The sequence below is a fragment of the Ranitomeya imitator genome, chromosome 3, assembly GCF_032444005.1.
Source record: "Ranitomeya imitator isolate aRanImi1 chromosome 3, aRanImi1.pri, whole genome shotgun sequence".
In the NCBI taxonomy this organism is placed as follows: domain Eukaryota; kingdom Metazoa; phylum Chordata; class Amphibia; order Anura; family Dendrobatidae; genus Ranitomeya; species Ranitomeya imitator.
In genome coordinates, this window is record NC_091284.1 from 584,589,514 (window position 1) to 584,615,108 (window position 25,595).

At 47.3% G+C, this 25,595-nt stretch overlaps 2 protein-coding genes across 2 annotated transcripts in view; both read left to right on the plus strand.

Annotated features, from left to right (window-relative positions):
* The window catches only part of UGGT2 (UDP-glucose glycoprotein glucosyltransferase 2), a 559,388-nt gene that overhangs the window by 443,268 nt on the left and 90,525 nt on the right, over positions 1-25,595 (plus strand). The window contains exon 31 of the mRNA XM_069758034.1: positions 10,107-10,192. Coding sequence (XP_069614135.1) covers positions 10,107-10,192 — 86 coding nt within the window. The remainder of the gene's footprint in view (positions 1-10,106; positions 10,193-25,595) is intronic.
* LOC138672218 (uncharacterized) lies at positions 11,087-12,419 on the plus strand. Its single transcript, XM_069760214.1, has 2 exons — positions 11,087-11,347; positions 11,487-12,419. The coding sequence occupies exons 1-2, from the start codon at positions 11,232-11,234 to the stop codon at positions 12,370-12,372; spliced, it is 1,002 nt and encodes a 333-aa protein (XP_069616315.1). The 5' UTR covers positions 11,087-11,231; the 3' UTR covers positions 12,373-12,419.

Genomic DNA, 25,595 nt, shown 5'->3' on the forward strand with positions numbered 1-25,595 from the left:
ATAGTGAATGGGCTACACACAAACATAACATAACTTTGATTAGTGAACGTGATAGGCCGCTCTGAACAAATGTGTTTTGAGCGAGCGCCTAAAACTATGCAAATTATGGATGGTCCTAATATCTTGGGGTAGAGCATTCCAGAGGATTGGCGCAGCACGGGAGAAGTCTTGGAGTCGGGAGTGGGAGGTACGGATTAGTGCAGAGGTTAGCCGAAAGTCATTTGCAGAGCGCAGTGGTCTGTTAGGCTGATAGACAGAAATGAGGGAGGAGATGTAAGGGGGTGCCGCACTGTGGAGAGCTTTGTGGGTGAGAACAAGTACTTTGAATTGTATCCTGTAATGAATGGGCAGCCAGTGTAACGACTGGCGAAGAGCGGACGCGTCCGAGTAACGATTAGCCAGATGGACGACCCTGGCTGCTGCATTAAGGATGGACTGGAGAGGGGAAAGTCGAGTGAGGGGGAGGCCAATTAATAGAGCGTTACAGTAGTCCAGGCGGGAGTGGATCAGGGCGACCGTGAGGGTTTTAGCTGTCTCCATGGTGAGAAAAGGGCGGATTCTAGAGATGTTCTTTAGGTGTAAGCGGCACGAGCGGGCAAGAGATTGTATATGGGAGGTGAAGGAGAGATCGGAGTCAAACATAACACCCAGACAGCGCGCCTGCTGCCGGGGTGTTATTATGGTGCCACCCACGGAGAGGGAAATGTCAGATTTAGGGAGGTTAGTAGATGGTGGGAGCAGAAGAAGTTCAGTTTTGGAGAGGTTGAGTTTCAGATAGAGAGCGGACATGATGTTGGAGACTGCGGACAGACAGTCAGTGGCATTCTGTAGTACAGCGGGGGTAAGGTCAGGGGATGACGTATATAGTTGTGTGTCGTCGGCATAAAGATGGTACTGAAAGCCAAATCTGCTGATGGTCTGTCCAATTGGGGCCGTGTAGAGAGAGAACAGAAGGGGGCCAAGGACTGAGCCCTGAGGTACCCCAACAGTGAGAGGAAGAGGAGATGAAGTGGAGCCAGAGAACAGAACACTGAAGGAGCGGTCGGAAAGATAGGAGGAGAACCAGGAGAGAGCAGTGTCCTTAATGCCAAGTGACTGGAGCCTAGAGAGCAGGAGAGGGTGGTCAACAGTGTCAAAAGCTGCAGAAAGGTCGAGAAGAACCAGTGACATCTGTTACAGCCCCTGGCCAGTCCGAGCATTGCAGTCTCATACTCATGCTCGTTCTATATTGCATGGAGTTTTGCATAAGCCCTTAGAATTACATGAGGCCCTTTGAAGGCAACAATAATGCTGATGTGGCCCTTGGTGAAAATGAGTTTGACACCTCTGTTCTGGAGAAATCCATGTTTTTCTTGTATGTAAGGGTATGTGCACACGTTGCGGATTCTCTGTGGATCCGCAGCGTTTTTTGAGGTGCAGAAACGCTGCAGATCCGCAATTGATTTACAGTACAATGTAAATCAATGAGAAAAAAAAATGCTGTGCACACTTTGCGGAAAATCCGCTGCGGAAACACTGCGGTTTAAAAGAAGTAGCATGTCACTTCTTTTTTGTGAATCTGCAGCGTTTTTGTACCCATTCCATTATAGAAAACCGCAGGGGTAAAAAACGCAGCAAATCCGCAAGAAAACCACAGCAAAAACGCACAAAAAACGCCGCGGAACAGCACAAAAAACGCGACAAATCCGCAGGTGCGTTTTCTGCCAGGAGAGGCAGAATCCGCACCAGAAATTCCTAAGCCTAATCCGCAACGTGTGCACATAGTCTAAATGATCTGTTAATAACAGTGGGCCAGACACTGATTTGCATAAGAGTCTGCCTCCAGAGCTTATTTTTAATAAGAGGCCAGCACCAGTGTGAGACACATAACTAACAACGTACAGTAGAACTGACCTTTGTCTCCTTGCAAACACATTTGCTGCAGCTCTCACAGCTCTGCTGTATTGCAGATGGGTTAAAAGCTTTACTTTCTCGGTCTCCCATGACAGCACTACGGAGAGAGGGGATCCGCCCTTCAGGGACAGGAAACCTACAGATAAAAGGGCGGTACCTCTCCCTCGCATCAGTTGGTTTCCTGTCCCTGAACAGGGAACCTCTTTTCGGTGGTACCTGTTAGGAAGACCGATGGACCGGGCGGTCGAGTTCCGGCAGCGAGGAGGCTCCTGCCGCGGCTTGTCCGGCTCCCGAAGCCGCCACCGCTGGAACCGAGGGGTTCTTCAGGGTGGGCGGAGGGAGAACGCCGCCGATTCCGACGTGAAGAAGGGGCGCTGGATCACCCGGAGGTCCTGTGCCGACAAGCGCACGCTGCGGGTGTACTAAGATGGCCGCCGCTCCGGAAATGCGGCAGGACTTCCGGGTCATCGCCGCGCGCATGCGCGGTAGCTTCCTTTCTCCCTGGAGGACGTGACGCAGGACCGGAAGTGCGGGGAACGCCGGAGGTGGCGCCAAATACAAATAGGGAGATGGTGCACACATAGTTGTCGCACCATCTCCCTGTAAATCATGGAAGACAGCGATCCACAGGAGCTGCAGCCGAGGCAGCAGCACCATAAGAAAACAGACCCTAAGAGCGCCAGGAGTGGGTCTAGCAGTCGTTCTACACAGCGCAGCAGGTCTGCTGCGAAGACTAATTCACCTCCTCGGGAACCTTCCATTCCAGACCCAGGGCCCCCTCCACAACCGGTACCTGCCTGCACGTCCGAATGGTGAGTTGATCTTCGTGAATGTACCGTATATACTTGAGTATAAGCCGACCCGAGTATAAGCCGAGACCCCTAATTTTGCCACAAAAAACTGGGAAAACTTATTGACTCGAGTATAAGCCTAGGGTGGAAATGCAGCAGCTACCGGTGAATTTCAAAAATAAAAATAGATCATTATTTCCCCATAGCTGTGCCATACAGTGCTCTGCACCGTTCATATTTCCCCATAGCTGTGCCATATACGGTGCTCTGCACCGTTCATTGTGCCCCATAGATGTGCCATATACGGTGCTCTGCACCGTTCACTGTGCCCCATAGATGTGCCATATACGGTGCTCTGCACCGTTCACTGTGCCCCATAGATGTGCCATATACGGTGCTCTGCACCGTTCACTGTGCCCCATAGATGTGCCATATACGGTGCTCTGCACCGTTCACTGTGCCCCATAGATGCGCCATATACGGTGCCCTGCACCGTTCACTGTGCCCCATAGATGTGCCATATACGGTGCCCTGCACCGTTCACTGTGCCATATACGGTGCCCTGCACCGTTCACTGTGCCATATAGATGTGCCATATACGGTGCTCTGCACCGTTCACTGTGCCCCATAGATGTGCCATATACGGTGCCCTGCACCGTTCACTGTGCCCCATAGATGTGCCATATACGGTGCTCTGCACCGTTCACTGTGCCCCATAGATGTGCCATATACGGTGCTCTGCACCGTTCACTGTGCCCCATAGATGTGCCATATACGGTGCCCTGCACCGTTCACTGTGCCCCATAGATGTGCCATATACGGTGCCCTGCACCGTTCAATGTGCCCCATAGATGTGCCATATACGGTGCCCTGCACCGTTCACTGTGCCATATACGGTGCCCTGCACCGTTCACTGTGCCCCATAGATGTGCCATATACGGTGCCCTGCACCGTTCACTGTGCCCCATAGATGTGCCATATACGGTGCTCTGCACCGTTCACTGTGCCCCATAGATGTGCCATATACGGTGCTCTGCACCGTTCACTGTGCCCCATAGATGTGCCATATACGGTGCTCTGCACCATTCACTGTGCCCCATAGATGTGCCATATACGGTGCTCTGCACCGTTCACTGTGCCCCATAGATGTGCCATATACGGTGCTCTGCACCGTTCACTGTGCCCCATAGATGTGCCATATACGGTGCTCTGCACCGTTCACTGTGCCCCATAGATGTGCCATATACGGTGCTCCGCACCGTTCACTGTGCCCCATAGATGTGCCATATACGGTGCTCCGCACCGTTCACTGTGCCCCATAGCTGTGCCATATACGGTGCTCTGCACCGTTCATTGTGCCCCATAGATGTGCCATATACGGTGCTCTGCACTGTTCACTGTGCCCCATAGATGTGCCATATACGGTGCTCTGCACCGTTCACTGTGCCCCATAGATGTGCCATATACGGTGCCCTGCACCGTTCACTGTGCCCCATAGATGTGCCATATACGGTGCCCTGCACCGTTCACTGTGCCCCATAGATGTGCCATATACGGTGCCCTGCACCGTTCACTGTGCCCCATAGATGTGCCATATACGGTGCTCTGCACCGTTCATTGTGCCCCATAGCTGTGCCATATACGGTGCTCTGCACCGTTCACTGTGCCCCATAGCTGTGCCATATACGGTGCTCTGCACCGTTCATTGTGCCCCATAGATGCTCCACATAAATCTCTGCCGCCGCCGCTGCTGCTGCTGCAATAAAAAAAAAAAAAACACATACTCACCTCTCTTGCTTGCAGCTCCCGGCGTCTCGTTCCGGCGCCTCCATCTTCCCGGCGTCTCTGCGCTGACTGATCAGGCAGAGGGCGCCGCGCACACTATATGCGTCATCGCGCCCTCTGCCTGAACAGTCAGAGCGCAGACGCCGGGAAGATGGAGGTGCCGGCCGGGAAGATGGAGCGACGCTCGGCGGCTGGAACGAGGACAGGTGAATATGCTATACTTACCTAGTCCTGGCGATCCTCGCGCTGTCCCTCTGCCTGGTCTTCGGTGCTGCAGCTTCTTTCTCTATCAGCGGTCACCGGCACCGCTGATTAGAGGAATGAATAGGCGGCTCCACCCCTATGGGAGGTGGAGCCGCTTATTCATTTCTGTAATGAGCGGTCCCACGTGACTGCTGAAGAGGGGAAGAAGCTGCAGCACAGAAGACCGTGGGACGGCAGGGACAGCGCGAGGATCGCTGGGACTAGGTAAGTATGCCTCAGCGCCCTCTCCCCCTCACCCGCCGACCCTGCCACCCACCTTGACTCGAGTATAAGTCGAGAGGGGCACTTTCAGCCCAAAATTTTGGGCTGAAAATCTCGGCTTATACTCGAGTATATACGGTATATATTATAATAGGGCTCCCTCTTCTCCCTTAATAGGGAAAGAAGAAGTTGGAGAAAAGGAAAAGCAAATCCTGCCCCATCTGTGACAAAGCTTTACCAGTAGCCTGGGACAAAAAGCTTTGTAAATCATGTATCCAGCGTGTGCTATGTGAGGAGACTCCCGACTTTGCATCCGAGCTAAAAAATATCATTAGATCTGAGGTTCAGAATGCTGTATCTTCCTCCAAAAAACGAAAAGATAAAGTAAAGGAAACCGTACAATCCCACTCTGTCCGATCCTCATCTGAGGACGCAGATTCGGACGATTCTGACTCCTCCCTATACTCCTCCGAGGAAGATTCAGGCCGACATTGTTTTCCACTCGAGGAAGTGGATACCTTAGTGAGAGCCGTTAGGGCTACTATGGGGGTGGAGGAGCCTAAACCTGACAAAACAGCCCAAGACGTAATGTTTGGTGGCTTGGGACAAAAAAAACGGAAAACCTTTCCTCTAAATCCCAATGTCCAATCCCTAATTAAAAAAGAATGGGAGAAACCAGATAGGAGAAACTCTTCGGTGCCCTCGCTTAAAAGGAAGTATCCCTTCGAAGATGACGCATCCACTTCCTGGGATAAGGCACCAAAGTTGGATGTAGCGGTGGCAAAAGCCTCGAAAAAATTTGCGCTCCCGTTCGAGGACATGGGTACCCTCAGAGACCCTTTAGATAAGAAAGCAGACACATTTCTTAAAGGGGCATGGGAATCGGCTGGGGGTAGCTTGAGGCCTACTGTTGCGGCTATCTGCACCTCCAGATCTCTGATGGTGTGGATTGATCAATTAGAGAGTCAAATTAGAGACGGGCTACCCAGGAATAAATTACTGGATTCTATACCTGCAATTAGAGCAGCAGCAGCATTCCTGGCGGACTCCTCGGCAGACTCTGTACGGTTAACATCTAAGGCCGCTGCTCTCTCCAACGCAGCCAGAAGAACCTTATGGCTCAAAAGCTGGCCTGGAGATATCCAGACAAAGCTAAAGCTATGTTCTATTCCGTGTGAAGGAAATTTTCTGTTTGGAGAGACCCTGGATGACATCCTCCAAAAAGCAGGAGACAAAAAGAAGGGGTTTCCAAATTTGGGCCCAGCCCCATTCAGGCAGTCCCTTCGGAATCGGAGATTTTTCCGCCGCAGACCCCCCAGGGAGCAGAATAAATGGGAACAACACCTGGATTCTAAACATCATACAGTACGGTCTAAAAATAGATTTTATTTCTTTTCCTCCCCGGAAGTACATAGAAACGAAAATAAGATCCTCGGTGGCAGAACAAGCAGCTTTAGAGAAAGAAATTATTTCTCTACTGCAAAAATCTGTGATTCAAGAAATCCCCCCTCAGGAAGTAGGAGAAGGGTTTTTCTCCCCTCTTTTTTTAGTACCAAAACCCGATGGGTCCTTTCGGACCATTATAAATCTAAAAAACCTGAACAAATACGTAAAAAATTACAAATTCAAAATGGAAACAATAAAGTCCACCATAAAAATCCTGTTTCCGAATTGCTACATGGTCGTGATAGACCTAACCGATGCATATTATCATGTGCCCATCCACAATCAATCTAAAAAATTCCTAAGATTGGCAGTTCCCATAAAAGGACAATTAAGATTTTTCCAGTACAGAGCTCTTCCGTTCGGAATCTCTATAGCTCCTCGAATATTCACAAAAATAATAGCAGAAATGATGGCCCACATAAGGGAACAAAATATATTAATAGTCCCTTACCTAGACGACTTTCTCATCGTAAGCAACGCGGCCCAAAGTTGCAAAGAACAGAGGGACCGGGTAATGACTATCTTGACGGACTTGGGGTGGCTCATAAACTTAAAAAAATCAAAGTTGGAACCCTGTCAAGTACAGGAGTTCCTAGGTCTGACATTAGACTCCCGAGTCCAAGAATGCCGACTTCCAAACCCCAAAAAAGACAACATATTAGCCATGATAGCGCGAACTTTTCACCATCCTTCCATGACTGTAAGGAGAGCAATGTCACTACTAGGCTCTCTGTCCTCATGCCTACCAGTGATACCCTTCGCACAGTTCCACACAAGAGAACTTCAGTGGCACGTACTCGAATGGCAGTAAATACTAAAAGACAACTTGGAAAGTCGAATCACCCTGAATTCCTCAGTTATTCATTCCCTTCGTTGGTGGGCAGAAAGCCAAAACTTATCAAAGGGAGTTCCTTGGGTGACACAAATATCCCGGGTAATAACAACCGATGCGAGTCCCACAGAGTGGGGGGCTCACATGGGGGACAAAGTGGCCCAGGGAACCTGGTCAGTTCAGGAACTATCAGCATCCTCAAACCAAAAAGAACTTTGGGCAGTGCTTCAGGTTCTTCTTTCTTTTCTGACCTATATTCAGGGACATCATGTCCGAATCTTTTCGGACAACAAAGTGACTGTAGCGTATATAAACCACCAGAGAGGAACAAGGTCTCAGGCACTCATGAGTTCTTCAGCCCAAATTTTCAACCTTGCGGAAGAAAATCTACTATCCCTCTCTGCGCTACACATTCAGGGTTCAAACAACGAGAGAGCAGATTACCTGAGTCGATCGCTGTTAAAACAAGGCGAGTGGTCCCTAAACCAATCCATCTACGATCAGATCACAAAAATGTGGGGAGCACCGACAATAGATCTATTCGCCAATTACAAATACAAAAAGGTGAACAAATTCTGCTCACTGAACCCGGTAGGGAATCCACAGGCTCTAGATGCCTTTATGATTCCGTGGACTCAAAAATTGACTTATGCTTTTCCTCCAAATATTCTGATCCCGGCAGTCATTCGGAAAGTCAGAGAGGACAAAGCGAAAATGATCCTCAAAGCCCCGTTCTGGCCAAAAAGGACGTGGTTCTCCTGGCTGAGGATGCTTTCGGTCTCGGACCCATTGGTCCTGCCGAATATACCAGACCTTCTACATCAAGGGCCGATCTTCCACCCACAGGAATCGAACTTACATTTGACAGCCTGGTTTTTGAACGGGGACTATTAAAAGAAAGGGGTTTCTCAGATAACTTAGTCACCACGTTGTTAAAAAGTAGAAAACCCATCACTACTAGAATAAATGGGAAGACATGGAAAAAATTTCTGTCCGTCTCCAAAGTAAAAGTCCAAGATGGGCCCTCAATTCCTAAAATACTGGAGTTCCTACAAAAAGGTCTGGAACAGGGGTTGTCGGTTAGTACTCTTAAAGTACAAATAGCAGCTCTAGGAGCACTCTATAATCATAATATTGCGGCCAACCCATGGATAATTAGATTTGTTAAGGCGGTGACGAGATCAAAGCCATTAGTCTCTCAGAAAGTGCCCTCATGGGACTTAAATTTAGTCCTCTCGGCGTTAACGGGTCCTCCATTCGAACCCATAGAAACGATTCCCATTAAAACTTTATCACTTAAAACCATTCTCTTGGTAGCGTTAACATCCGCCCGCAGAATAAGTGACATTCAAGCCTTATCCTCTAATCCACCCTTCACTAAAATATTAGATGATAGAGTCACTCTTAGACCTGACCTGGCCTATTTGCCAAAAGTGGCATCAAAATTCCATAGGTCACAAGAAGTCTCCCTGCCATCCTTTTGTCCAAACCCAAAAAATGAGAAAGAGCAGAACTTCCATAATCTAGACGTCAGAAGGTGCCTAATCCAATACTTAGATTCCACCAGAGAGTATAGGAAGGAAGGCTCTCTGTTTGTCTGTTTCCAGGGTCCCAGAAAAGGATTTCGGGCATCCAAGGGTACTTTGGCGAGGTGGATAAAGGAGGCGATAGTCTTGGCATATTCATCCTCGGGGAATGAGATCCCAGATGGTATAAGAGCACATTCCACAAGAGCAGTAGCTACCTCATGGGCTGAGAGGTCAGAGGTATCAATAGAGCAAATCTGTAAAGCGGCCACCTGGTCATCACCATCGACCTTTTTTAGACACTGTAGATTAAATCTAGCCTCTGTGTCTGACTTAACCTTCGGACGAAGGGTTCTCGAGGCGGTGGTCCCTCCCTAAGCTTAGTCTCTGCAATTCTCACCGTAGTGCTGTCATGGGAGACCGAGAAAGTCGTAGTTACTCACCGATAACGGTGTTTCTCGGAGCCCATGACAGCACTCGCTTATTCCCTCCCATCACGAGTGCGGTGAGCACCTTTAATTACATATAATGTATATAGTGTATATAGTATGAGTATAGGCACGGGGTTCCTCTTTTAAGAAATGTTGTAATATGATTTTTTCTCTGTTGTAAACTAACCTGGAGGTCCTCCGATGCTCTGTAAACCAACTGATGCGAGGGAGAGGTACCGCCCTTTTATCTGTAGGTTTCCTGTCCCTGAAGGGCGGATCCCCTCTCTCCGTAGTGCTGTCATGGGCTCCGAGAAACACCGTTATCGGTGAGTAACTACGACTTTATCCATTATAATCACACACAGCTCTGCAGTGAGATCAGGGGTAGTAGAGAGCGGCCTTCACACTTCCTGCGAATTGTGTTTGATATGGGCAGTGCTGCAATAGTTAAACAATCGGCCAGCCCAGGAAAAAGCAATGACTAGGGCTTGAATAGGACTTATTATAGGTATAAATTGCTTTAAATTGTAGCGAATTCTGCATTTTTATCTCCCATCTGCCAGCATCTGCTTTATAAATACACAGTAAAAAAAAAAAAATGGAAGCAAACTCAACATGTGAAGAGAGACAGGTCTTCACACAATAGTTGAAAGGAATCCAGTTGTCTATGCGGAAAGTCATCTTCAGCTCTTCTGTGCTATGTTATTCTGCACAGGCTGAATTACCCCAAGAAGCTCTGCAAGTTTTAATGTCATTGAATGACCTTCTAGATTCAAAGGAAAAAATAAAATGCAATAAAACAGAGGATTTCTGGCAAGGTCAATAGTAGTCTAGGAAATGCTTGTGAGAGCTTAAACATCGCAATAGTAAAGTGGGTTTTAGCAAATTCCATTTCCATATGGGAAGCGCTGGTTGATGTTTTTATTCTGCCGTGCAGGTGCAGAAAAAGCCGGATCAAGTTCATGCCGATCTCCTGAGCAGTGCTCCAGAAGAGAACACAGGGCTGTGGGACTCCATTATGAGGTATTCAGATCTGCCCTTCTCGATAAGTGAAACTGATAACAGAACCTATATGTAATCGGCATGGCATTGGGAACATTAAAACATTTCACTATATATTTTTGTTAAAGCAGTTTAGTATTGTTTGTGTTTTTATCTTTTTGTTGATGGGTTTTTAAAAGGAATTTGTCAACAGGTGTTTGCTATGCCATCTTAGAGCAGCATGTATATAGGGCCAGAGACCCTGATTCCAGTGATGTCACTTACTAAGCTGCTTTCTGTTGATTTGATAGAACCACTGATTTATCTGCTGCTGATCTACCAGTTCTCTTAATGCTGAGCTCTATACAGGGTGTCCCTAAAATCTGGACACACAGGAATTCTCATTAGCTATAATTTTAAATAATATGACTTTATGAATAGACTATTGCAAAGCGCATCAACCTTTGCATTGAAAATGATGGAAATCATATTGAAGAAGTTAGTTAATAGTCCAAGTTCTAAGGCTAGTTTCACACTTGCATTTAAATCCGCAGCGTTTAATACGCATCCGCAAGGGGTGGAAAAACCACATCTAAACGCGTACAAACGTGGCGTTTTTTAGACGCAAGCGGTATCGCATGTGGTAAAAAAACCGCTGCGTTTGTACGCGTTTATATGCGTTTTTTCCTGCATTTGCGGTTTTTGTGCGCATGAGAAATTTCACAAGAGAAAAATCTAGATAACCAGACACCGCCAATGTGACTACAGAGGGCGTGTATTATGGGATTTCTTTATATAGACCCCTGAACAGCTGTAATATTCAGATTTTGCTCCTGTATCCTGTGTCATGATGGATCTTTGCATGGAGAGCTTTTATTTCAACCTGGATTTAAGCATCAAGCTGTTTCTTGCCTGTGCTTTTGCTTGGAAGCAAGACAGAAATCACGACAGATGGAGAAGGAGACAATGTCGGCGTTTTTGGAGACACCCCATTATCGAACTACATGAGAGCCATGGAGCCTATCACACGCTGTATGGCGAGCTTAATTCTAACCCAGAGAAATTCCATGAATATACAAGGATGTCGCAAGACTCGTTCCGGGATTTGCTTGCTCGTGTCCAAGGAACCATATGGAGACAGGACACCCAGCTCCGTAGAGCGATTCCACCCGAGGAACGTCTGCTGGGTACATTAAGGTGCGTCACAAATCTAAACCAATGACAGTCCAAATTTTGTGTTTTCAGACATGTATGTTTTGGGTATTTTCCTAGCTTTCTTTAGCGTAAACACACCATAAATAGAATAGATTTTAATTTTTTTTTTTTTTTCTTCCAGATTTCTGGCAACCGGAGGGAGTTTATCATCCCTCCACTTCCAATACCGGCTTGGAATATCCACCATGTCCGGAATAGTTGCGGACACCTGCCGGGCTTTGTGGAATGTACTCCGGGATGACTTTATACCCCTACCCACCTTGGACATGTGGCTTGAAATAGCTGAAAAATTCTGGAGTGTGTGTGATTTCCCAAACTGTTTAGGAGCGGTGGATGGAAAGCACATCCGCATTATCAAACCTGCCAGAACAGGATCAAAGTTTTTTAACTATAAAAAATATTTTTCTGTGGTGCTCATGGCAATAGCTGATGCGGACTGTCGCTTCATCGCCGTGGACATTGGAGCTTTTGGTCGTGGCAACGATTCCCAGACTTTCAAGAACTCGGATATGGGCCGGCATGTGTATGGCAAAAATTTCAATTTTCCCCTGCCACAACCTCTCCCCAACACTCAAGGTCCACCGATGCCATTTGTTATGGTTGGGGATGAGGCCTTCCAGATGTGTGAAAACCTACTGAAGCCATATTCCAGTAGGGACTTGAACCACACTAGAAGGATCTTTAACTACAGACTGACCAGGGCCCGAAGAACAGTAGAGTGTTCCTTTGGCATTCTGGTCTCTAAATGGCGCATTCTTCCATCAGCCATAAATCTAAAAGTGGAAACAGTCGACGAGGTGGTCAAAGCCTGTGTGGTTCTGCACGATTATATAATGGCTAAGGAGCGGCCCAACATTGAACTGGATGAACCAGTTGCACACCCACTGCCCGATTTCCAGCATCACCCGCTGCAGTCAACAGCAGCAGTTGGTCACATGCGGGACCAATTTGCTGCATTTTTTGATTCAGATATTGGACGAGTGTCATGGCAGGACAATGTTGTGTAAATGTCCTGTTGTAATTAGATCTGTAACAGTAATTATCTGAAATGATAATATTTCTCATTAATAAACTTTAGTTTTGGTTGTGTTGACCGTGTCTCCTATGTTTTTACTCCACAAACCAAGTCTGTCAAACTAGCAATATTTGGTCTATATTTAATATCAGTATTTGTAAGCCAAAAACAGGAGTGGGTGTTAAAGGCAGAGGTGCTAGTTATTATGTTAATAACATAATTTGCCTCTAATTGTTCCACTCATTGTTTTTGCTTACAAATACTGATATAAAATACTGGCCACATACTGCTTGTGTTATGGCAGCCATGTTGCTTTACGCTTGGTGACGTCATTGCGTCCTGATTCTGTTCTGCAGTATCCATTGGACAGACTGAAGAGACAATGACTGTCACATTAAAGAGATCTATACTCATCAAGTCAGGTATCAGAAATATTGAATTCATGATGCACATATAACAGCCTCATGAATTCACTATTTCTGACACCTGTCCAGGTGAGCATAGATATGCCGTGTATGACCACCATTGTCCCTTCACTTTGTGTGGAATAGATTACGTACACAGAAGAGAAAATGGAGGTTATACAAGGCAGTTCTCTACTCACCAGGTCAGGTTTCCTAACTAATTAGTTTTTTTGACACCTGACCTGTTCAGTAGAGTTGTGCACTGTATTTCCGCCATTTTCTCTTCAGACTGCAACACTAGTCACAGCAGAAAGAAGAGATTATGGAGATAATACATCTATTATTTTTTGGCCCACCTCATATCTTTATACTAAAGACACACAAAGCTGCAGTCTTTTTTTTTTATAACTACTGGAAATATGATGTGGCCCAAAAATTAAGTGTGTGGCGAAGTTTCTTATTTGGCGCACGGTGTGTGTTGCCAGCGGCGATAGACACAATAAACCAAACATAATTGTTGCAAATCAAATTGTATTTATTTTTTTAACAAACCAAAAAATGTATTTAACTGCGCCGGCTTGGGGTAGAGTAGTGTAAACGGGGGGTGTGAAGCACTGAGGCCTGGCTAACCGTGGACGACGCAGAGGTGACAGGAGAAGGGGCAATGAAACTAGTGGGGTCTGGTAGTTCGGGGATGGGGCTTGACACATGAGAGGCTTGAGACGCACTGGAAGGGTGAGACAATTCTAACATTACAGACACATTGGGAGGTGAAGGGGGAGGAATGCTTAGAGTTCTGGGTTTTTTTGTGTGTTTTTTTTAGTTTGACGGGTTCTGGGAGGTATTGGTGGGCTCATATGGCGTGGCGTGGTGGTGGGTGACCTGTCAGGGTCCGGCTGCACCGTGTCAGTCCATAGTGCTCATAGAGCGTGCAGCCATGCCAGAGTCCATAGCACTCGTAGAGCGTGCAGCAATGCCAGAGTCCATAGCACTTGTAGAGCGGAAGGCCATGCCAGGGCCCTGCTGCATCGTGGCAGTACGGAAGGCCATGCCAGGGTCCTGCTGCATCGTGGTGGTGGCGGTACGGAAGGCCATGCCAGGGTCCTGCTGCATCGTGGTGGTGGCGGTACGGAAAGCCATGCCAGGGTCCTGCTGCATCGTGGTGGTGGCGGTACGGAAGGCCATGCCAGGGTCCTGCTGCATCGTGGTGGTGGCGGTACAGAAGGCCATGCCAGGGTCCTGCTGCATTGTGGTGTCAGTGGAGGAGGTCCAAGCTGGAGCAGCGGTTGTCATGGTGGTGGTGGGATGTCCAACTGCACACGGCATGGTGCTGGCGCTGTAGTGGTGTCCGGCTGTGGAAGGAATTGAGGTGGCCATGCAGTGGTATGCAGCAGAGGTCAGCATTGAGGTTAATCGTGACAGTGAAGGCACAGTTGGATATGCCGACACTGTCTGCTGGAAATACCGACTCTGCTGCATAGCCTGCACGTAAGCAGCATTGCAGGCCTGCATGACACTCAGCTGGAGATCAGGAGTAAGGTGTTCCGACATGCCCTGTTCAATTTGGTTGAAAAAATGATATGCTGGCCTCTGGAGGTCGGGTTTCACTTGATCAAAGCTTTTGGTGACCTCCTGGATACGTGTATTCAAGAGGCTATGTGAAACATCCATTCGGTCACCCAAAGCCTTGATTGCTTCGTGTAAAACCGAGCTCAAGTGCAAAAACTCGGGCATGAGTGACCTGTCCGAAGCCGTCTGCCGCTGCTGGGAGGAGCCCCCCAAAAAAGGGGGCAGTGGAAGAGGACTGCGAAAGGGAAAGACCTGATGGACCAGCTTCCTGGTCTCCAGTTAGTGTGGAAGGCCCACTTGCTGCTGCGCTGCTGGATGGCTGTGATGGGTCCGCGGCTGTCGGATGAAGGACCACTCCAGAACTTGGGCCAACAGTAGTGCTCCATGTGCTGTGAAAAAAGGAAAAAGAAAATTAATACCAAAAATAAACCAGACGCCAAATCCTGTGGAATAGAAACATACATAGTATGGCAATGCAATACAACCTAATGCACGTGATAAATACTTACGCTCTCTGGGCAAGGACTGGTCTTAAAAATGCCAGAACGCGATGGTATTTGTACGTTCGGATCCTTGCTCCTGAACCACTGGGAACACGGGTCTTGATGCAGGTCCTTGTTGAAGCGGTCATTAATCGAACGCCAACGTGTTTTGACTTTGGCCACTGAAATAAAAATGGTCACAAAAAGGACTTTTGGCCGTGCTCACACAACTGTGTGTGATGAAAGAAACTCCTGAGAGTTTCTTTCATCACACACAGTCGAGTGAGCACGGCCAAGGTCTCTGCTGCTTCACACTGCAGTGCAAGACTTACCAAATGCACTTCGGACCCGAGTCGGGGCGTTGTCCCAGCCATGCCACAGCTCTTTGGCCACCTCATTCCACAGGCGCCGCAGCGTGACGTTGAGTGCAGTGGATCCCGGGTGTCCCACAACGGGATTCGCTCCTGGACCAGGGAGATGAGTTCATTCTCAATCAGATCATCCTCCCGTTGTGAAACCTAAAAAATAAATAAAGTCATTAAAGTTTGGTCAATTAACATAAGGAAAAGAAAGAAAAAAGATGCCGAGAAATGGCATGAATAGGAAAGTCAACATACAAAAGCATTCCAGAAGAAAAAAGTAAAGAAATACAAATGGAAAGAGAGGAAGATTCAAGAATATTACACTGAGGATACATAAAACAGTCAGCCTTGTATATGTACCCGCTGCCGTCTTTCCACCCGACCTGGACTCCGCTGCTCCTGCCCAGTCTCTGCCGCAGATGAAGAAGAGCTCTAAAAAGAAAAACAAAAATTGTCCCATGTGTGGATGTGACAGTGAATACTTACCAATCGGACGAGGCAAGTACTCACCTCACTGACATGCTCGACTTCCAACGGCCCAGGAAGAAACTCCTAATGAGAAGAAGCCGAAGAAGAAGACATTCTGATGCATGTAGAAAGAAAGAAATGGCAGAAATTAGGACATGTAGAGACAGAAAATTGAAAATAAAGGCATTGGCTAGGATATACTCACATTGTTCAGAGTCTGGTTTCCTCCAAGGTGCTTGTCTGTCTGCTCTGCTTCAGTGTCTGCTGAGTAGTGACCTGCAAATGTCCACTACCTCTCTTTATCACCTATGTGGGGCGTGGCTTATCAGTGTCTAGACATGTTTTTTTCAATTGAAATGCATGCGTTCACGAACGCAACCAAACTCATGTGTTTCTGAACGCATGCGTTTATATTGACAGCAATGCGTTTTTTGGCGCAAACCTTGCGCAATCGACCGCATGCGTTTCCAGGCGGCAAATTTGACGCCTCTAAAAATTACTACATGTTGCATTTCCGCGCCAAGCCGCAAACGACGAAACGACGCATGCGTCGTCAAACGTGGCGAAACGCGAACAATCACAAACGCATGCGTACCTAATGTTAAATATAGGAATACACAACGCATGCGGATATATGCGGTAGAAACGCTGCGGACACAAACGCAAATGTGAAACCGGCCTAAAATGTTCATTTGTTGAAAATGTGTATTTTTGCCTGTGGGTTCAGATTTTAGGTTAAATGGTAGAAACGTGTGCACTACTGGTGGTGGTGCAAAGGTAGGTTCCCACACCTTACAGTATATATAAAGAAAAACCTTGCACTCAACTTTATGCTCTTAGTGAATTTTAATGTAGTACCCCAAAAAAAAACGTTTCGGTCCAACACACCGGACCTTCATCAGTTACGTACTATGTGAGGAGATACGAGGAGAGACGAAAACAGTGTCTCTGGGCACACAGAAAGAGCAGAGTCTGAGATGAAGACAGGCAAGTGTTAAGATCCACTTAAACAGAGGAGGGGGTGGTGTGTGCCGTGCATAGATGCGGAGTCCTCCGCAATTTGTCCTCCGCAATTTGTTAGCGCTATATAAAAAATAAAGATATGGCACACTATAGCTCCATATACTGTTTAGTGTTTAGTGGTCATTCACAGGTACTGCAGCTCCCATTTGCTTAAGTAGAAACTGTGGGGCAGTACCCAAGAAAAGACACTAAACCATGTACGGAGTTGTGATGTTCCAGCTTTGTACCCTGTCTATGGCTAGGCTATCAACTTTATATCAGTCTTGAAGTGGCTATGCAGTACTTTAAAGATCCTTGATTTCTTTAAAAGTTGAGTGCATTAACAGTAATAAGACTTGGGCTTTATTGCCACACGTAGAACTGTGTGATGCTTTGGGCAGTTACCTTATTACTTCCTTGCAGTATCAGTCCTTGCAGCTATGTCTATGGCAGTAATTCTTCCCAGGTTATTGCATTTTGTGATGCCTCTGGTGGCGGTGTGACTCTCAGATTAAATGAACACACTAAATAAATTGGAGTTTGAAATATTTAGCAAAAAAAATCCAACCACTAAGCCCTAGGTGAACATGAATATGCATGTATTTGAAATGTAATGATAAGTCTCCATTTGGGGTAAGAAGTGTACTGCTTCATTTTTCCTTAGTTGTCAAGAAGCAGTTTATTTTTAGCCCCCAAATTTTTCATTTATCCTCACTGCCTACTTTTCTGTAACCTTCAGGCCCCAGATTTACATTCTGTAATTGTCTGATGAATAGCTTTGTTGCGAACCATATTAATGGATTTCCTTTTATCAAAGGACTATTTTTTTTTTTAGTGTAGACTGGAAAGTGAACCTAGATGGAGCAGCTACTAGGATTTAGGAACTCTCATATGAAGCTTGTATCTGTTACCAATATATCATCTTACTTATTGTATTATCAAAAAGTCAAAATTGGTGTTTTTCTTGTATTTGTATTTTGGGGGTTTTATTTGGTATTCATGAGAATTGTATATTAATCCATGTCTTCCCTCCACTATCCCCGAAAAGAAAAAAAGGGTAGGACTAAGCGAATGCAGGAAGACTAAAAAAAAATGTTCAAGGTGCTCACTGTGGCTTAATCAGAAAGTAATTGCTATACTCAGGGCCAGTGTTAGCATCAGGCATACCTGGCAGCTGCCTAGGGCCCCCGCTCCTCCAGGGGCCCCCAGCCAGTCACCTGCCGCAATGATGGAGCACAGAGCATCAGCTGACGCTCCCTCTCCCATTATTCCCCTCTGACACTGCGGGTGCGCGATGATGTCACTTCATTGCGTACCTGCTGTATGCCAGGCAGACTGCAGCCGCTGAGACCGGAGCTGAGCATGGAGCAGTGCGGGGCACGAGGAAAGGTGAGGAATGTGTGTTTTTTTATTTAATATATCAATGAGTGATTGCTGAACTGTGGGGCCATTCTCGGAGGGGGGCGGTTACGTTATATTCTATGCGGGGGAGAAGGGCTGTATTGGATTCTATGGGGGAGGGCTGTATTCGATTTTATGCATGTTGCTTCTGAGCCACTGCCTAGGGACCTTGTTCAATATAATCTATAAATCCATAAATTGAGATGAATGGGCTTCTTAAAGGGAGCAAGTCACCATGAAAATTCAATCCAAGCCGTAGGCACAGGGCCAGTTTCAGATTTTCTTGGGCTCCGGGCGAAAGAGTCTGTGGGCCCCTTTAACACATACGACGATTCATGATGCACAGGTACGGCAGAGAAATATAGGTATAGTACAATGCCAAAGATTTCACTTACTACATACATTACATGAGTGATATCTTTTGTAACTTTTACAGTAGCTCAGATACCGGAAGGTATAGTCCTCCATACAGTATTATGGGCACAACATTGTCCTCCATACAGTATTATGGGCACCACATGGTGCTCTATACAGAATAATTAGCCCCATATATTGCTCCATGCAGAATAATGGACACAATATAATGCTCCATACAGAATAGGAAGGTCCCCATATACTGCTCCATATGTAATTGTCCCCATCTACTGCTCCATATGTAATTGACCACGTATACTGCTCCATATGATCCAGTATATGATTGCCCCCACATATGATGCTCCAAACATTGTTAAAAAAAAAAAAAGTAAATACTCACCTCTCCTCGCTGGCCGCTGCTCTGCTCCGGACTCGTCAGCATCTTCCGGCTCTCTGCACTGTGACTGCATAGTGCGCAGATGCCTCCGATGGTGAGTGGGCCCTCCACCTGCTCTGGGTCCCGACACTTTCCTGAGTGTTGAGACCGGCCCTGTGTAGGGTCCCGACACTTTCCTGAGTGTTGAGACCGGCCCTGTGTAGGGTCCCGACACTTTCCTGGGTGTTGAGACCGGCCCTGTGTAGGCATAATCTTATAGAACACTGGGAGCTGACCAGATTGATATATAGCTCTATGATAAACGATTCAGTTTAACCTGTGATTTAATCCTCTGCTCTTTCTAGGATTTTCAGTCCAGTGTGTGGCCCCAGTGGTGTATCTAGGGCGCATATGCAATTTGCGCACTTAGTCACGTGCCGTCGAGCTGCTCTCCCTAATTCACTCAATGTTCAGTGAAAAACTGAGAGCAGCAGGAAGAAAATTCGTTGTCACATGACTGTACATATGACAATCACATATGACTGAAGTGGACATGTGATGACTGCTGGAACCAGCAAACAGAGATGAATCCTGACAGTGAGAACATTACATGCTGTTAGGATTGGTGTGCTACAGTGCTACATTTTATAATTAAAGGGCTTGTCCAAGTCTGTGATGAAAGTCTGCAGTCACACTAGGTGGCCGCAACCTTCTGAATTCTCACTGCTCACTGTAGTCAGGATTCTCTGGTGCCAGCAGTGAGAGTGGACAGTCATGTTAGCAAAAGTATGCGATTTGTATTCTTCTGGCCACTAAACGTGTCTGGCCTCGCTTAATTCACTTTCATTGAGTGAGGCCTCACATATCTAGTCAGCACGTAACTGCATGTATGCAAATCGCATACTTAGTTTCATCACTTCCCATTCTCACCAGCGGCACCAGAGAATCCTGACAGCAGTTCGCACTAAAAGAATTCAGAAGTCTGCCATGACATAGACTGCAGACTCTTCACAAACTTGAAGAACCACTATAATGCTCCTAACAGAAATAAAATCATAGCAGTCTTTAATAGTGATGAGCGAATATACTTGTTACTCGAGATTTCCCGAACACACTCGGGTGTCCTTCGAGTATTTTTTAGTGCTCGGAGATTGTTTTTCTTGCCGCAGCTGAATGATGTACATCTGTTAGCCAGCATAAGTACATGTGGGGATTCCTAGTAACCAGGCAACCCCCACAAGTACTTATGCTGGCTAACAGATGTAAATCAATCAATCAATCATAAATCCCCTCAGTGGGTAGCTGAGGCTTTTAGTATAATTAGTACACCTGCAAGATGGCTCCCAGCCAATTAGTGGGACTCATCCTATATTAAAGTCTCCCAACATGTAGAATCATTTTAATCAGTAAGGTGTTCTACTTGTGAGTTGTGAAGTCCCCTGGTCCTGGTGCAGCCAGTGTTCTGAACCGGTTTCCCTTGTCCCGATGTGGCCAGTCCTGTGTCCATAGTCCCATGGTCCCTTTGTGGCCAGTCCTTTATTCGTAGTCCCCTCTTCCTGGAGCGGCCAGTGCCTGAACTTGTTCCCCTGGTCCCGGAGAGCGGTCAGTGCCTGAACATTGTTCCCTGGTCCCGGTGCGGCCAAGCCTATTCCCGAAGTCCCCTAGTCCCAGTGCGGCCAGAGCATGAACATTATCCCCCAGTCCATGAATGGCCAAACCCTGATCCAGTATCCTAGACTGGCCTGTCTGAACTAAGCCCTAAATCAGTGGCAATGTACCTAGTTGAGCAGGGGTCAGCAGCTGTAGTACCTGATTCTGCCCAGAAGTGGTATCTGGTGTCTATCTGCAGCTCAATCTGTCTCCACCATAATGAGCTCCAGTGAGTACCAGGTAGCCGCTTAGCTGCGCCCCTTCCTGGGCAGGCCGGTCCTGTGGCACAGTGGTTCCACAAATCCTCATGCATCACTGTGGGGCGTAACAATCAGTACAGGACTAAATCACCAGAACCACCATGAATACATGGTACATCAATTGTAATGTCAGGTCAGACCCATATACATTTGTATCGCATGATCTTCCAGTCCTTAACAATGGTAAGGTGATACTGGGAGTAGTTGCTATCCGTCATCATCAGTCTGCGAACCATAAAAAAACCACAGTACTGATGAGAATTAGTCAGCATCATCTCTGGAGTCATCTTGTCCAGAAGCTATGATGACTTTTCATAGCCACAGTTCGTCTCTGCATACAGTTGTGCTCAAAAGTTTACATACCCCGGCAGAATTTTTGCTTTCTTGTCCTTATTTTCAGAGAATATGAATGCTAACGCCAAAACTTTTTTTCCACTTATGGTTAGTGGTTGGGTGAAGCCATTTATTGTCAAACTACTGTGTTTTCTCTTTTTAAATCGTAATGACAACCAAAACATTCAAATGACCCTGATCAAAGGTTCACATACTCTGGTGATTTTTGCCTGATAAGATGCACAGAAGTTGACACAAATGGGTTTGAATGGCTACTAAAGGTAACATTCCCACCTGTGACCTGTTGGCTTGTAATCAGTGTGTTTGCATAAAAGCTGTGTGAGTTTCTGTGATCCAGACAGACTCTTGCATCTTTCATCCAGACACTGACGTTTCTGGATTGTGAGTCATGAGGAAAGCAAAAGAATTAGTCCAACAAAAAGAAAGTAGAGGACGGCACTAGAGCAGAACAAGCTCCACTGGACTTGAGATCACTAATGAGCAGCCGAATCGCAGATGTCACGAAAGCTCTGGGTCTGGTGCTCTGCACTAGTAGCATATAGCTTAGTTAACAACGTAGCAGAAGAAGAAGCATGAATGCGGCACTCGCCCTTATCGTAGCTGTGTAATCGTGCTCTTTATTGGACAAAAAATGTTAATGCATCCGTTAGGACATCAGGACTGCAAGAGGGTGCGGGAATGGAGTGTGTCCTCCATTCCCGCACCCTCTTGCAGTCCTGATGTCCTAACGGATGTATTTACATTTATTCAGTCGCCATGACAGCACAACGAGAGAGGGGATCCGCCCTTCAGGGACAGGAAACCTCAGACATAAAAAGGGCGGCACCTCACTCCCCCGCCAGTTGGTTTCCTGTCCCTGACAGTGGAACCTCTTCAGACAGGCCCCGAGAAGAGGGTCGAAGAAAGAATTTATCCCACGCCTGACAGACCGATGCAGGTAGCGGGGTCCCCCTACCTCGGCCTGGTCAGGTAGATGGAAGCACCACACGGCAGGGGTACTGTTGGTGTAGGTGTCGGCAGGAGGAAGCGGCCCGAGGCATTAAGGGCCTTGCTTCTACGACAGCTGCTTTTTACCTGGGGGTCTCCAGGGTGCCGCTTCTGCTGGGGCCTCCGGGGTCGGTCCGCCGCTTGCGCCGGGGTCTGCGGTGGCTAGGGAGAGCTGCCGTCCTTGTCCGGCGCGTCCACTCTCAGCGCCGCAGCGGCGTCCGGAAGAGGCGTGTCCGGATGACGTCGCGAGCGGCGCGGGGCGATGACGCGGCCGTGCATGCGCGGTAGCGACTTCTTCTGGCTAATGGCGGCGCCCGGCGTCTGGGGAGGGATTTTCTGGCCACGAGGGGTCCAGCGCTTTAAGCGGACGCCTAGCGGTCACGACCCTACCAGCGCAGTACCGGTCGTCGGCAAGTGATTTCCCTGCTGGCCCCCATCCGGGGGTGGTACCCAGGGGGAGGAATTTAAACGGCGTACTGAAGCCACAGCTTGTTCCTGTCCACCATTTCCAATATGGAGTCTCTGGAAGGAACACCGCAGCTGGGCGGTGAGCAGCAGCAGCAACCTGAACAGCCTTTGAGCAGCTCCCAGCGGCGTTCTAGTGGCAGTAGTCGCGCTGGTAGAGCTAAAGAGGCTCAGAAACCAACTGAGTCCTCAGGCCGTAAGAGATCTCCGGCTAAGAAGGACCCCCCGATCACGGTACCTTTCGCTGCAGAGATGGGTAAGTGAGCTTCGTGAAAGTACGTTTCTGATAGCTGTCCCTCCTTGTATTCCCTCTCTCCTTATTAGGGGAGGAAATCTGTGTCCAAATCCAAACATAGGGAGTGTGCCATCTGTACGGAGCCACTTCCAGATGGACATGAAAAGAAATTGTGTAGCATCTGCATTCAACGGTTAATTGAGGACGAGGCCCCTGACCTTACGTCTACTCTTAGGGATCTGGTTAGACAGGAGGTCAGAGATTCCATGAGGTCTCAGAAGTCAGTTTCAAAAAAGAGGAAGGAGATATTATCCCCAGCCTCAGATGTGGATTCAGACACGGGTGGTGTAAGCTCGGATTCTCATCCGTCATCATCATCAGAGGACATGGAATCTAGTCGAGCCTGTCTATCACTTGATAGGATTAACCGCTTAGTCAAAGCTGTCAACAACACCATGGGCATTGAGGAGACCCAGGCGGAATGTTCCATTCAGGACATAATGTTTAAAGGCATAGATCGCAAATCCAAAAGAGTATTTCCGGTAGTTGATAAAGTTAAATCACTGATTACGAGAGAATGGAAGAAACCCGGAAGGAAGGGGTCACTCCCACCAGCATTCAAAAGAAGATATCCCTTTGAGGAAGAGGCTTCTTCCTCCTGGGACAAGGTCCTGAAGCTGGATGCGGCGGTGGCCAAAGCTTGTAAAAAAAGGTCTCTCCCATTTGAGGATCTGGGAAACCTAAAGGACCCGCTTGATAGGAAAGCTGAGGTATTCCTTAAAGGAGCTTGGGAAACATCAGCAGGTTCCCTGAGACCGGCGATTGCGGCCACCTGCACTGCCCGGTCGTTGATGGTATGGTTGGGTAATCTAGAAGACCAGCTCAAGGATAAGGTTCCTAGGTGCGAGATCCTATCATCTATGTCTATGATTCAGGATGCAGCAGCCTTCCTTTCGGATGCGTCAGCCGATTCCGTTAGGCTAGCTGCAAGGTCATCAGCACTGTCTAATGCGGCCCGTAGAGCTCTTTGGATAAAATGCTGGCCAGGAGACTTACAGGCCAGATCGAAACTATGTGGCATCCCCTGTGAGGGGGTTCATTTGTTTGGCCCAGTCCTGGATGAGCTTCTAGAAAAAGCAGGTGACAATAAAAAGCGATTCCCTCTTCTAACAAGACCCTTCTATAGACGAGACTACAACAGAGGAGGGCTGTATCGCCGAAGATCGGACAGAGATTCAAATAGAGATTCGACCAGATATAACTCTTATAGAAGAAGAGGTAGAGGTTATATGTTTAACTCCTCTAGAGACTCTAAAAAGCCTCAATGACTGGCGGACCAGGTGGGCGGTAGGCTGTTGGCCTTCTACCCAGCCTGGTTGAAAATCACCAATAGTCCATGGATAATCAGTATCATTAAAGAGGGGTTAAAGTTCCAATTCCACCATACCCCCCAGGACAAATTTAAATTAACCCCTATCCGTTCTTCTCCCGCAGAACAATTGGCGTTGGAGTCAGAAGTTCGAGATCTCCAAAGAAAGGGGGTTCTCGTTAAAGTACCTACGAAGGAACAAGGTACGGGGTTTTACTCCCCTTTATTCCTGATAAAGAAGCCAGATGGATCATATCGTACCATCATCAATCTAAAGGGCCTGAATGTATTCCTGCGGGTCCCATCCTTTAAAATGGAATCTGTGAAGTCGGCAATAAAGCTTCTTTTTCACAATTGCTTCATGGTTGTCTTAGATCTGAAAGACGCCTATTACCATGTCCCGATACATGCAACTCATCAGCGCTTTCTCAGGGTGGCGGTTTCTCTTGCCGGCACAGTAGAGCACTTTCAATATCGGGCACTCCCCTTTGGTGTTGCAGTCGCACCTCGGGTTTTCACTAAGATTATGGTAGAGGTTATGGCACACCTTCATGAGCAAAACATACTAATAATTTCCTACCTGGATGATTTATTGATTGTTGGGCGTTCAGAGTCACACTGTAAAGAGCAGTTGGAGAAAGTGATAGCAGCATTACACAACTTAGGATGGATTATCAATCTCAAAAAGTCGCGTCTTCAGCCCTCAACGTCACAGCAGATTTTGGGTCTTACGGTGGATTCGGGTCAGCAGGAATGTCGCCTGCCAGACTCAAAAGTCGATTCTATTCGTCGGCTGGCCTCCAGAGCAATTAATAATCCCGTAGTCTCCTTAAGAAATGCTATGTCACTCTTAGGTTCACTTACTTCTTGTTTTCCGGCGGTGATGTGGGCACAGTTTCACTCCAGGTCTCTGCAATGGGATGTTCTGCATAATTTTCGGCGGCTGGGCGCTAACCTTGATAAAAAATTTTCCCTATCTGTAGACGCCACGGGTTCCCTAAGTTGGTGGACGCACATCCCTAATCTTCGTAGAGGTGTACCTTGGACAAATCAGATAACACGGGTGATAACAACTGATGCTACCCCACGGGTTGGGGGGCACACTGGGAAGACAATTACATTCAGGGTCTGTGGTCCCAATCGGAGCGAGACACGTCCTCCAATCTGAAGGAATTGATGGCGGTGGAACGCGCCTTAGATAGGTTCCTTATACCTCTGCAGGGTAGACATGTTAGACTACTCTCTGACAACCAGGTGACCGTTGCTTATGTGAACCACCAAGGAGGTACACGGTCTAGGTCATTAATGAACGTTACAAATCATATTTTTCAGATGGCCAAAAATCACCTGCTCTCCCTTGCGGCCCTTCATATAAAGGGAAATCTAAATACCATGGCCGATTACTTAAGCCGCAACGAGCTCAAACAAGGGGACTGGTCTCTAAAACCGGCTGTCTTCAATCAGATCGTACGGTTGT

What these genes read in the sequence shown, in the direction of transcription:
- LOC138672218 (XM_069760214.1), top strand. Translation starts at nt 11,232, where the DNA reads ATGTCGCAAGACTCGTTCCGGGATTTGCTTGCTCGTGTCCAAGGAACC. An exon ending in CGTCTGCTGGGTACATTAAG is followed by an intron (nt 11,348 to 11,486) that starts GTGCGTCACAAA and finishes TTTTTCTTCCAG; the next exon opens with ATTTCTGGCAACCGGAGGGA.